The sequence below is a fragment of the Brienomyrus brachyistius genome, chromosome 25, assembly GCF_023856365.1.
Source record: "Brienomyrus brachyistius isolate T26 chromosome 25, BBRACH_0.4, whole genome shotgun sequence".
Lineage (NCBI taxonomy): Eukaryota > Metazoa > Chordata > Actinopteri > Osteoglossiformes > Mormyridae > Brienomyrus > Brienomyrus brachyistius.
In genome coordinates, this window is record NC_064557.1 from 9,726,681 (window position 1) to 9,739,200 (window position 12,520).

Consider the following 12,520-nt stretch of genomic DNA (forward strand, 5'->3'; position numbering starts at 1 on the left):
TGTCCTTTTGCGATGTTGCCTCGCGTCTCCTGCTTTGGAGGTTTGAATTCCACCTCTGTGTCAGTTGTATGTTCTCCTCATGTTCTGCACAATTCCTCCCATAGTCCCAGGCCGAGTTGTCAGGTTAACCGGTGTCAGTAATTTTCCCACATTTACCTACAGCATTGCGCTGGTGACATCAATGGCCCTGAGTAGGCAGGTCAACAGAATTCAGGCATTAGTTCTGGAGATGAACCAATCTGATATTTGGATTGGTATCGGCACTGATCCAGACCTATTTGACGGATCAGGTATCAGTCATATGTGGCCGATCCACGTCCGTTACTTATTTAGTTTTTGGCCATCTCTAAAAAAAGAGCTCCTGTTTCGTGTTAAATCTGTACAATCAATCGCTCTTTCCAATTTTAGATGTTTGTGGCATTCAAGCTGAACATTAATGCTGCCATTCCGTTGTTTTGCTACTAGAGGAGTGACTTCCGCCTACTGTGACGTCATGCGCATATCCTTCACAGTGCGAGGAGCGTGAAAACAGGTTGACGAACCTAGAAGTATTTTGTGCTTTTACCAGCAACTAGTAACAGCGATTTGCGATCTTCGTAAAAGCAAAGTTTTGAGAGGTGGGACTAGCGTTTAGTGGACAATCGCATTAAACAAATCGCACGTGACTGTGCAAGACAATGCGAATAGTATGAAAAAAGCAAGTCGCTAGCTTGGGCTGTTTCGCGCACGTGCTACAACTTGATACAGGTGTAGTGTAAGTGACGCTGTTGCCAGTGGAAGGAAAATTATGTGGTACTGAAGCATCTGACACTTGCGTATCCTTACTTGAAAGATATTCAAATAGGACTGTAAAATGCCTCAGACGCTTAAGACAAGATGTACACACGGTCTGTTTCTAGTAGCTTAATTAAAGATCTTTTAGCATACATTATTGCATCTGTATTTACTAGTTTAAAAATATTAATATATAAAGTATAAATATGTTATATTAAAATATTGAAGTAAAAAGAGCTGTTGTATCGGAATAGGACTGTGACTGTAAAAATGTGAATCAACCCATCCCTAATTAATTCTTGGGGGGGGTATTTTTTATTCTGGCCTGATTGATCGATAGTCTGGTTCTAGGTTCTAGGTCTTAGGGTGGTGCTGTGACTGAGCTGGGTCGCCACGGAACTGTCAGAACCGCATCCAGTTTACTGGTTAGCCAGAATTCCCTTTCGGAGAAGTGATACATTTCACTAGCAGCATATGATTTTAATTTAAATGTGACATTTTGAACTACTTCTTAAATATTGTTATATTGCACATTTTATCAAGACTATCACCATAACTAAGATGGTTATGGAAAAAAAAACATGAAACTTTTTAGAAAATAAAATTAGAAGTATGCCCTTTGAAACGAAACCGTAAAACTGAAAGAACCTAAAGAAATCGGTGAAACTCGTGCTTTGATAGCTGGGAGGCAATGGCATTTCTGGGGACAACGTGCGAACCAAGAATCTGGAGCATATTGTTTAATTAAATGGATGTAAAGTGTCTTTTGCTATAATCTTTTTCAGCCAGCAGGGGGTGATGTTATCAAATAACTTGGGGGGCATGGGGTAATAGCAGAGCAATGTGTTTTTTTAGTATGAAATAATCACTTTGAAATTTGTAATAGATGTAAGTCATTGTGTTTGATATTTCCTTCAGTATGATAGCGATAGAACTCCTGCCTGTGTATCAAAAATTGTTAGGGCTATAGGACAACTTATTGCGATTGGGCCGTTTTACATACCGAGCCAGGAATGATTGTGATTGGGCAGTCTTACAGACAGCCAGGAATGATTGTGATTGGGCAGTCTTACAGACAGCCAGGAATGATTGTGATTGGACAGTCTTACAGACAGTGCCAGGAATTATTGTGATTGGACAGTCTTACAGACAGCCAGGAATGATTGTGATTGGGTGGTCTTCCATAAACAAGCAGAAATTCTATTGGAGAAGCATAAATGAGTTTGTTGTGACTGCATATTGAGCACAGGTGTGTCGGATACAGTGCCATGTGCACGTTACCGCAGCACTATAAAAGCAGTAAGTAAGTAGTTCTGTGGGCAGGTAATCTCACAGGTAAAGCTGAACATCAAAGCCTCTCGCACAGGGTCAGAGAAAGAGGAGCCACCGGGAATCACCCCAGGTCTGTACTGCTTTCAGGGTAGGGGGTTATCCCAAGTCTGTGCTGGTAACTTTGCTGCTTTAAATACAAAATGTAGTGAATCGGCTCAGATTTCAGCTGCTGACAGTAAGACTATATACATCAGGGCCTGGAATGTCTCAATGCTGGCAAATATTCAATTTCAGATATTCAAATAAATCATTGTCATCTGGACATGACAACTGCAGAAATGAAAGGATTATGTTCCAGTAAGAACCTGAAGAATTCTGAGACAAAGTAATATTTTCTGTTTCTGCTGGCAGAAAATGTGTTTGCACCCGAAAAACCTATTTAACCAGGTCTTACTGTGCAGTCCATTTTCCCTTGCTGTGTATGTGTTTGCTCTCCTTGCTCATATACTTTGTATGTATTGTTGTGTTTGTGTGTAAATGTATAATTGTATGGTTAGGATTTCTATGACTTGTGTTGGTCGTTGTTTCTGTGCTTGTGTGTTTTATTTGTGGCTAAATGTGTGTAGGTGCTTCTGGGTGTGTAATGTAAGCTCTGCCTTCTACTACAATTCCTACAGACACAAAAATGGCCCCTAATGGTCCCAGCGTCCTTCTGGTCCACTCAGAAGTGGTGCCGATTGAGAAGGAGCTGGAAGCTGGTCTCAAAGACCAAGGGGATCCGTGGAATGTTCCCGAACTTCAGGACAATGGAGTTGCGTGGTCAGGTGAGGGTGAAAATCCCTTCGTTCGAATAAACACCTCTTCTTGACCAAATAGTTAGCTAATCACAAGTTTCCTTACATTATTACATGTCAAATGCTTCACGATTATTACAATTTTATGGAGTATTTATCCCAAAAAAATTACATGATCATTTAATTACATTTTATGGTGCCTTTCCTGATATAGTGTCCCCAATGCACTTAACAAGAAATCCAAAAAGTGTTAAAGAGCATTTTAAGACAGCAGCGATGAAAATAAACAATGAATAAAGAACAGAAGACAAATGGGGGAAAGCTTCTATACCAGAGGTCTCCAACCTATTTGAAACTGAGAGCTACTTCACGGGTACTGAGCCATACGAAGGGCTACCAGTTTGATAACAAATTTGCTTACAAATTTCATAAACCTGTTTTTAATGCTTTTTTTTTTAGATATTGTCATTTTCAAATCTATATAGATGCAAATGTGATTAAAGAAGAATAGCGACAGGATAAAATTAAATTTTAGGCACTGCTCACTGGTGAGTTGTGCTACTTTTAGAACAGCTCCACGGGCGACTCGTGGTCCTTGGGGGCATCCTGGTGCCCGCGGGCACCATGTTGGTGACTCCTGTTTTAGGGGGTTAAGGTTGATAGGGGGTTATGGCACTTTTTAAGAAATGTAAGCATTTGAAATAACCCAAACAGAATTTGTCGTTGTATTTTTCTTATTTGAAAATAAGTCAATAAATTGATAGTAGAAGAGACGTTATACTTAAATATGTTTATGGTTTTGCCAAAAATGTTCTTCAGGTTTACATTAAAATTAACTCTTAATGTTTACGTTTTCCTTGAATATATGATAGGTCTATGTCTCGGATGTTTTATACGGGCCGACATTGCCTAAAACTGCAGAACAGACGCACTGATGCAGTCTTGGTTTCTTGTCTGAGGCAGACCTAGACAGAAAAGGAAAGGCTGCCAGGTTGATGGTCTCTGGCGGGAAACTCGTGCTGCTACTCGGCTTCCTCTACATGTTTGTCTGCTCCTTGGACATTCTCAGCTCTGCTTTCCAGCTCGTTGGAGGTATGAGTCGCAAAATGACACAGACAGGCAAATATGAGTATGTCCAAATGATTTTCTCAGCGGTAGTTGGGGGCTTGTGCCATGGCTCCCGCACCTCATCACCTTCTCTTTCATACCGTTAGATGTCTCTTTATGGAGGCACTGTCATCCAATTTACATATATAACTGACAGTGTGGCTGTGTCTGTGTATGCTGTTCCGGTAATGATGTGAATAAGGATGGCTCACGTTCCTTTTAGGTAAGGCTGCGGGGGACATCTTCCAGGAGAACTCCGTGCTCTCCAACCCCCTGGCAGGCTTGGTTATTGGGGTTCTAGTGACGCTCTTGGTACAGAGCTCCAGTACATCCTCCTCCATCATCGTCAGCATGGTATCCTCGGGCTGTGAGTATAGAACGTTACCAGCAGTGTATTCGTTAGACTGGCATGCAGAACCGACGGCGATACGGATCTCGCATGTATTGCTTTGCGTGCACATATACGCTCGTGTGGCTCAGATGAGAGTCTTTGGGAAAATATATAAATAACTGGTGCTAAGGATGGCTCTGTTCTAAGACGCATCCTAATTTCATTCAAGCATGTGAATTTAGTATGGCGGTAAGGATGGTTCTGCTTCGTCACAGTGTTGCAGGTCCAGAGTGCCGTCCCTATCATCATGGGAACCAACATTGGCACTTCTGTCACCAACACTATCGTAGCCTTGACACAAGCAGGAGACCGCGACGTGTTTCGCCGGTGAGTATACGAACTAAGTCATTTTTAAACCGGGAAAACTCTGGTTTCCCTGAAACATTTTTTAATGCCAACAAATATGATGCTTTTGTGTAGGGCATTTGCTGGGGCCACTGTGCACGATTTCTTCAACTGGCTGTCAGTGCTGGTACTGCTGCCCCTGGAGGTTGCTTCTGGGTACCTCTACAGGCTCACCGGCCTCTTGGTGAACTCGCTGCACATTCAGAGTGGCGAGCAAGCCCCCCAGCTGCTCAGCGTCATCACCGACCCGCTCACCAACGCCGTCATCCAGGTTACCGTCGCCGACGTGTAGTTAGAACTTGTAGCATCCAGGGATGGAGAATCCATACATATCCTCTTGAGATCCAGGGGAGATGTATTGTAGCATACAAAATATAAAGACATATACTTTTCTATGTAAATGACGAAAAGCAGATATAGGCTTAATAAATGTGCATATTCCCAGGATTGGGGAATATTTGCTAAGCCATTTTAGCTCAGTCAAAGTTCAAGGTGAACATTGGCGAGAGCCCCTGATGTCACAGGTTTATAATACGATTGGGCTTAGGGCTTAGGGTTAAGATACTGCTGGGCCACTTCTGCTTACCCTCTTGTTATATAGCCATTCCACTGGTGTCCTAGCCTTGTGCTGTGTTGAACGATAAGTGCATTTCAGTTTTCTGGGCAAAGGACACCAAGATAGCTATATTTTTAGCTATCTTTCCATCTTTAAAAGTGTTCTGATGTCTGACAATGAGAAACCCCCAGAAAGATTTTGCTGGCACTGTGCTTTGTGGAAAGGTCTGTGTTTGTTAAATGGATTTATGAACAAGTTTTTTTTTATGGTGGCTATTAATGTGGCAGTGTACATGGCAAGGTGCTATTTCTCATTATTAATTGACTTTGACATTCAAAAATATGTTTGGTTACCATGCGGGCATAGAGACACAAGTAATCTGACATAGTACATGTGAAGCCAAACTTTAAGTTCAAACATTTGCTCCACATCAGATGAAAATTAATTTTTTTTTTGTACCTAGTTGGATGAAGATGTTTTAAACGACATTGCTACTGGGGATTCTTCAGCCAGGAACAAGAGTCTTATCAAGATATGGTGTGAAACGGAGACCAACACGGTAATATCTCTCAGAAACACACTGCGCACAGTAATCTGAGTGAGCAGTGTAAACGCAACAGAGACTGGCACAGCATTCAGGCAAACTAATTTGGAACCAGATAGTACTTTCCCATATAATAGATCTGCTGTACAAAAGATCAGATTGCAAAATGGATTATAAGCACTCATACGTGCAACAAATGAACATGGTATACTGTCACAAAGTACAGTAATCAGAATCTACTAATGTCACCAATGACAGTAAAGATCAACATATTAGTGTCATGTGACACACACAGCAAACATACCACAGTGATAATGCATAGGTAAAAACATAAGGATTCCCATAATAAGTACAACGCAGCAAAGCATTGAAAGGACATTTGGAATGAGTGACCACTGGTCAGGTCTAAGGTACCTGTATCGTTAAACGGAGCATCACAGTCCATAACAATAGCAAAACTTTTACTGTACTGCTTCAATTTGGTGAAAAGTGCAAGGCTTACAATTCTGTATTTCACATATGTCACCTTTATCTTCACATGCAGTGTCGTGGTTTTGTTGATATGTTCTTGTTTTCACCTCTAATTTTCAGACCTTGCAAAATATGACTGTGAGCATAGAGGGAAACTTAACTTGGATCCTGAAGAACGTTTCGGAGACGGTGAACCTCAAGAAATGTATGTATGCTCTGAAACGGAATGGTCTCTCTCTCTCGCTCTCTCTCTCTCTCTCTCTCTCTCTCGCTCTATATATATATATATATATATATATATATATATATATATATATATATATATATATATATATATATATATATATATATTAGTGTGTGTATATATATTAGTGTGTATATATATTAGTGTATATGTATATAAATAAATTAGGGCTCTGGTTTTGAATCTCTGGTTTATAGTTTGCAGTTATATAATCATAAGTTTATGGGTGAGTAGAGTTCTCTCCGGGGCCATGCCCTTTAAATAACTCTTTGAAACTGCTTAATTTGCTGTTAATAAACCCTGGACGTTTCCTGGGACAGACTGTACAAAGACGATCGCGGCAAAGGTTACTGTGATCAGGAGCCAAACCTCTGCAGTAAATTTTCATCGGGGTGATGCTTTTTGACACGAATGATTAACTAATAACTTGACTTTTGGCTGCTTCAGGTGCTCACATGTTTGCCAGTGCCAACCTGTCGGACCTGGCAGTGGGCTTCATTCTGCTGGCGTTATCTCTGCTGCTTCTCTGTACCTGCCTCGTTCTCATTGTCAAGATTCTCAACTCCGTGCTGAAAGGCCAAGTGGCTTTGGCTATCAAAAAGATTATTAACACAGGTGAGCAGATCTGGAGTCATAAGTGCACGGCGGCAGGTGCTCAGTCATCCGCACAACTACTCGGTCAGTGAATCGTCGACGGGTGTAGGCAGCGGTTTGATCTTAAGCCAGTTATTGAGTGTGTATCTGTTCAGGTTCTTCCCTGGGGTCATTCAGAAGGACACATTGTGCTAAAATATTGCCTGTGGATGCCCACATAAGAGAATTTTCACTGTATGTACGCATGAGAAGTTGTGTTTACATGTAGGATTGAATGTGCATGTATATGTACTAATTCATAAAAGAATTTAGAACCATCGGAGTTCAGACCTGATTATTGCTAAATTGTGTTCGTATTGCCAATGAACCAATGGTGTATGTTCATCTGAGAACGTGGTATTTAAAGACGGATCATCCGCATCAATTCCCTGAAGTCACCTTCTTCCTTCTGCCTGCTGCCCTTCAGATTTTCCCTTCCCCTTCAGTTGGGTGACAGGCTACCTCGCCATCATCGTCGGGGCAGGAATGACCTTTGTTGTCCAGAGCAGCTCTGTCTTTACTTCTGCAATCACACCTCTGGTTGGTGAGTGATGCTCACATCTTACTGGCTGGTTTCTGAGTGTCAGGGTTTGGGTTTTCATGTCTCAGTAATAATATTAACGTTTATTTATGTAACGCTTTTCTCACACCCAAGGATGCTTTATGACGCACACAGTCCGATCCCTGCAGGTATTGGCGTGATCAGCATAGAAAGGGCTTACCCTCTGTCTCTGGGCGCCAACATTGGGACCACCACCACTGCCATTCTCGCGGCCCTGGCTGGCCCCGTAGGCACGCTCAGCAACTCTCTTCAGGTAGTAGCTTCTCAGACCGCACGTTATCACAGGCAGCGTAAGAGTATACAGCACTGGAAACAAATTAAGAAACCACAGCAGAATTTTTCAGTTTCACTCATCTGTCAGATAATGGTAGAATAAAGTTATGAAAGAATAAAGTTATGAAAGTCTGTGTAATGTATGTTTGTGTATGTTTTGCAAACTCCAGCCTGGTTCTTTCCTTGATTCTTCCTTGCTTTATGGGACTTCAGTCCTGCATCAAGGAGCCTCATACAAACTGTCCAAGCAGTGCACTTCACACCACTTAATGTTTCTCACTCATTTTGAAGGTCACTTGAGGTCATCCTCTAATTTATGAGGTACTGCCGGATAAATCGACGGCATTTTGAAGCTGCTTCCTCCCTCCACCTGGCTGCTTTCTGGTTGTTCCCAGTGTCTCCTGCTTCACCTTATTCTTGTGTCCTGCTGTCTTAGAAACTTCGAAGCCTGGAGTCTTCTGCCAGCAGAACCAAGATTAAGGCAGAATTTAAAAATGCAGATTTTTTTTGAGTGGTCCCTTAATTTTTTCCGGAGCTGTATATTTCTCGAAAGACCAAATCTCTCGGTTTCACAATGAAGTATGCAGAACATAAGCAGTAAAATTTTAAAAAACAAAATTCTAGATTGGAAAACACCACACCCATGTAAGATAAGATGAACTTCTAGCCCCTGCGTTCCCTTACCACATGTGTCTGCTTGCTGTCTCCCTGCCCAGATCGCCCTGGTGCACCTTTTCTTCAATGTCAGCGGCATCGTGCTCTGGTACACCCTACCTTTTATGCGCTTTCCAATCCGGCTGGCCAAGGCTTTGGGGAGCTGCACTGCCAAGTACCGCTGGTTTGCGGTGCTCTACATCTTTGTCTGCTTCGTCCTCTTTCCACTAGTGGTGTTCGGCTTGTCGTTGGCTGGCTGGTGGGCACTGATCAGTGTCGGGGTACCTTTTATCGTGCTGTTGCTTTTTATCACCCTCGTCAATGTCATACAGTCTCGGCGCCCCCGGTGGTTGCCCCGCGTACTGCGCACGTGGGACTTCCTGCCCTACTGGATGCACTCACTTCAGCCACTGGACCGTCTGGTTACTGCGGTGATGGCCCACTGTAGCTGCATCTGCTGCAGAAGGCCCCCGGAGGAGGACAAAGCTGGGACTGCAGGCAGCCCCGTGCAGCCCCAGGAACTTAACCCAGGAACTATGCAACATGCTGCTGCCAAATGCACTCATTTATAACACAGTTATAATGCAATTACTGAAGTAGCTGTCTCCACAGCTGTTGAAAGACTGAAACCTGTGACTCCTCTGAGGAGAATCTGTCCTGCTTCCAGATAGATAGCGAGTTTATCAAATGTGGTTTTATAATACTTAGGTTCGGCATAACTTATGTTTGCAAAATTGACTTTTGACTCATGCTGGGCCCTTATCCGAAACAGGGTTGCACTGAGTTATGGAGCCTGTCCTAAGGAACACGGGTCACAAGTAGGGAAGACTCTGGACAAGACACCACGGCACACGCACAGCAAGCTGGCCGTTTACCTGCTTAGCTGTGACACTCATTTGTGTGACTTGTAGCGATCCTGGATGCATTGAAAATAACTGGAATCTAATGCCTTACATAAAATGGACCAAGTTATGAATCAGTGTTATGATGCATAGGGCAGTTTTCACAAAATTACATTGTTTCAAAGCGCTTTACATTATCCCTGCCCAAAGACACCAGAGAGCAAAGCCAGAGGTGACAGTGGCAAGGAAAAACTCCCTAGAAGGAAGAAACCTTGGGAGGAACCAGACTCAAAGGGGGAGTCCATCCTGCAGAGGAAGTCAAACAGGATGGCAAAGTCCTAATTTACACTGTACAAATTTTAAGATTTTAGTCAGAATTGTATGATTTCTTCAAAATCATACAATTGTGACTAATGTCTGTCTTATTCAGTGGCCCAGTGAATTATGGGAGAAACGTCCCATCAGACGTCCCAACGTCTGATGTAAAACCTGAAACGAGTACTTTTGTCTTTAATATATAAAATTATGTTATAATTTCAAATAAAATAATGTTAATTTCTGTGAAATATAATCAGAATAAAAAACTTCAATGCGTTGGTTACATAAGTGCACACGCCCCTTAATACTTTGTGCGAGTGTGTTTGGTTAAACGATTGGGGTAGTAACCTGGGGTTCCCGTGCTTGTACGCTGTTCCGTTCAGGCACATGATACCATGACTGTAAAATCCTGATGTGAAACTGCAGACCCTCCTCTCTTAGGTTAATCTTTCATCTCAACGCTGTTAATCACCTTGTAGTTGTACCATTGAATCCATGACAAAACTATCAAGTCAAGGCATTTACTATCTCACTGGTCTGTTGGGTCCAGTGTAGTATCTACGGGTAATAAAGCAAGAATGGGCTGCAATATACCGTGATCAGTGTTGGAACAAGAAGAAAGTCTTTATCATACTTCACGATTTTAATCTGTTATTCAGGAATACAAAACAGATTCCATGTGGCTACAACGACAGGCCAGTATAAAAACACACGCCATGATTCTCAGAATTGGCTAGAAAATGTTCAGTCTAGCTTCCATCACGCTGCTAATGGAGAAACCACTAATGTCTTCTGATCAAGCAAATGCAGTTATGTTACTAGACTTAAGTGAAGCTTTTCATGCATTAGACCATGCAATACTGTTGCACAGTCTTTTGTAGGTCATCTAGGACTTATGCTTAAACACAGGATGAGAAGTAAGTAAAATTTATTTATAAAGTACATTTTTTGTAAACACTTTTGTTTACCCAAAGTGCTGTACAAATATGAATAAATCAGCTAAAATAATACATATACCAAGTGATACATTCAATGACATGAATAGAGCCCTAGAATAGAGAGATGTTTTAAGACTGGATTTGACAGAAGAGATATTCGGAGAAGCTCTAACATGAGGTGGTAGACTGTTCCACAGCCGAGGACCGTAAACTGCCAGAGCACAATCCCCTCTACATTTTAAGTGAGACCAGGAGGCAAGCAGGAGAAGATCATGTGATGACCTCAATGTTTGAGGGGTTGATTTGCGGTGAAGGAGTTGACATACGTATGATAGCGCCAGATCGTTTAAGGCCTTGAATACAAACAATAAAACTTTAAACTGGATCCTGAAGCTAACTGGAAGTCAGTAGAATAATGCTAGGACTGGAGTGATATGTTCTCTCCTTTTGCTACCAGTTAGCAGTCGAGCAGCTAATTTTGTACTATCAATGACATAACGACGACTTAAACCTGAGTAAAGGGAATTATAGTAATTGAATTGAGATAATATAAAAGCATGGGTGACTTTCTCTAGATTGTTAAAAGGAAGAACAGGTTTAATTTTTGAAACCAGAAGAAGATAGTAAAATGTTCCTTTGACCACGGAGTTAATTTTCTTATCAAACCTCAGAATCAAAAAGCAAAAAGTTCATGACATATGGTTTAACATACGATGCTATTGGGCCTAACATGTGACAGCAGTGAAGCGAGGATGCAAATAGAATTATGTGTTTTATCTTCATTTAACTGTAAAAAAAAATATTTGCCACCGTTTAACGTCCTGCAAGCACTTTTTTTTAACCTAGTTAAGGTGCAGGTATCCGTTGGTTCTAGAAGTGTCTGTATGGCTGTTGTAGCCATCCATCCATCCATCCATCCATCCATTTTCCAAACCGCTTATCCTTCTGGGTCACGGGGAGTCCGGAGCCTATCGCAGAAGTGATCGGCACGAGGCAGAGGACAACCCAGATCACAGGGCACAGTCACGCACCAGTGACTCACACATGCACTCCACGGGCAATTTAGTAACTCCAATTAGCTTCAGCATGTCTTTGGACTGTGAGGGCAAACCAGAGTACCCGGAGGAAACCCCACGATGACATGGTGAGAACATGCAAACTCCACACGCATGTAGCTCAGGTGGAGACTCGAAACCGGGTCCCAGAGGTGTGAGGCAACAGTGCTAAGCACTGCACCACCATGCCACCCCGCTGGTGTAGCCATTTCATGAAAAATAATGGATCAATAATTATACCTTCGTAATTATAACTCTTTGTAGAGAACATATGGCTTGTTTTTGAATGGATTGGTAAGACTTTTAATCAGTAAAATCAGTATTCGATCACTTCTGTGTTCCTGTCCACAGCAAGTATTCTGCTACATTCAGCGTTGAATTACTTTTTAACTTTGGTGTGTTTATGAACATGAAAGTACAGCATGTTGCTATAGTTATATTCATTACCTGAAAACTACAGGAGGTGATTAATTCAAGGCCTACAATTTGGCAGTTTTATGGATCTGATATCTGTATCTGATCCTACCTCTCTTATGACTTTTAACCCTAATACTGGACTTGGAGTCTCATAAAAAACCAAATGATTTGGTAGCTATATGTTATAAAGTAATTTTGCAAGATAATCACCCACAAGGACTTTTTATTAATCTGGATGAATTTGATGATGAGGGCCTTGTTTATCATGTGGATTATATTTTGAAAGTGAGAGAGAAAGTAAAATTTCAAAAAGTGTCCCAGCTTACCAGT

At 41.8% G+C, this 12,520-nt stretch overlaps 1 protein-coding gene across 1 annotated transcript; it reads left to right on the forward strand.

Annotated features, from left to right (window-relative positions):
* Nucleotides 1-988: 988 nt before the first annotated feature.
* LOC125720791 (sodium-dependent phosphate transport protein 2B-like) lies at nt 989-9,955 on the forward strand. Its single transcript, XM_048996672.1, has 12 exons — nt 989-2,176; nt 2,724-2,870; nt 3,804-3,932; nt 4,171-4,314; nt 4,554-4,665; nt 4,759-4,954; nt 5,703-5,798; nt 6,375-6,459; nt 6,946-7,113; nt 7,559-7,675; nt 7,822-7,946; nt 8,683-9,955. Exons 2-12 carry the CDS (start codon nt 2,732-2,734, stop codon nt 9,190-9,192), a joined length of 1,821 nt encoding a protein of 606 aa, XP_048852629.1. The 5' UTR covers nt 989-2,176; nt 2,724-2,731; the 3' UTR covers nt 9,193-9,955.
* The last annotated feature ends 2,565 nt before the right edge of the window (nt 9,956-12,520 follow it).

What these genes read in the sequence shown, in the direction of transcription:
- LOC125720791 (XM_048996672.1), top strand. Translation starts at nt 2,732, where the DNA reads ATGGCCCCTAATGGTCCCAGCGTCCTTCTGGTCCACTCAGAAGTGGTG. An exon ending in TGCTTTCCAGCTCGTTGGAG is followed by an intron (nt 3,933 to 4,170) that starts GTATGAGTCGCA and finishes CGTTCCTTTTAG; the next exon opens with GTAAGGCTGCGGGGGACATC. An exon ending in GACCGCGACGTGTTTCGCCG is followed by an intron (nt 4,666 to 4,758) that starts GTGAGTATACGA and finishes GCTTTTGTGTAG; the next exon opens with GGCATTTGCTGGGGCCACTG.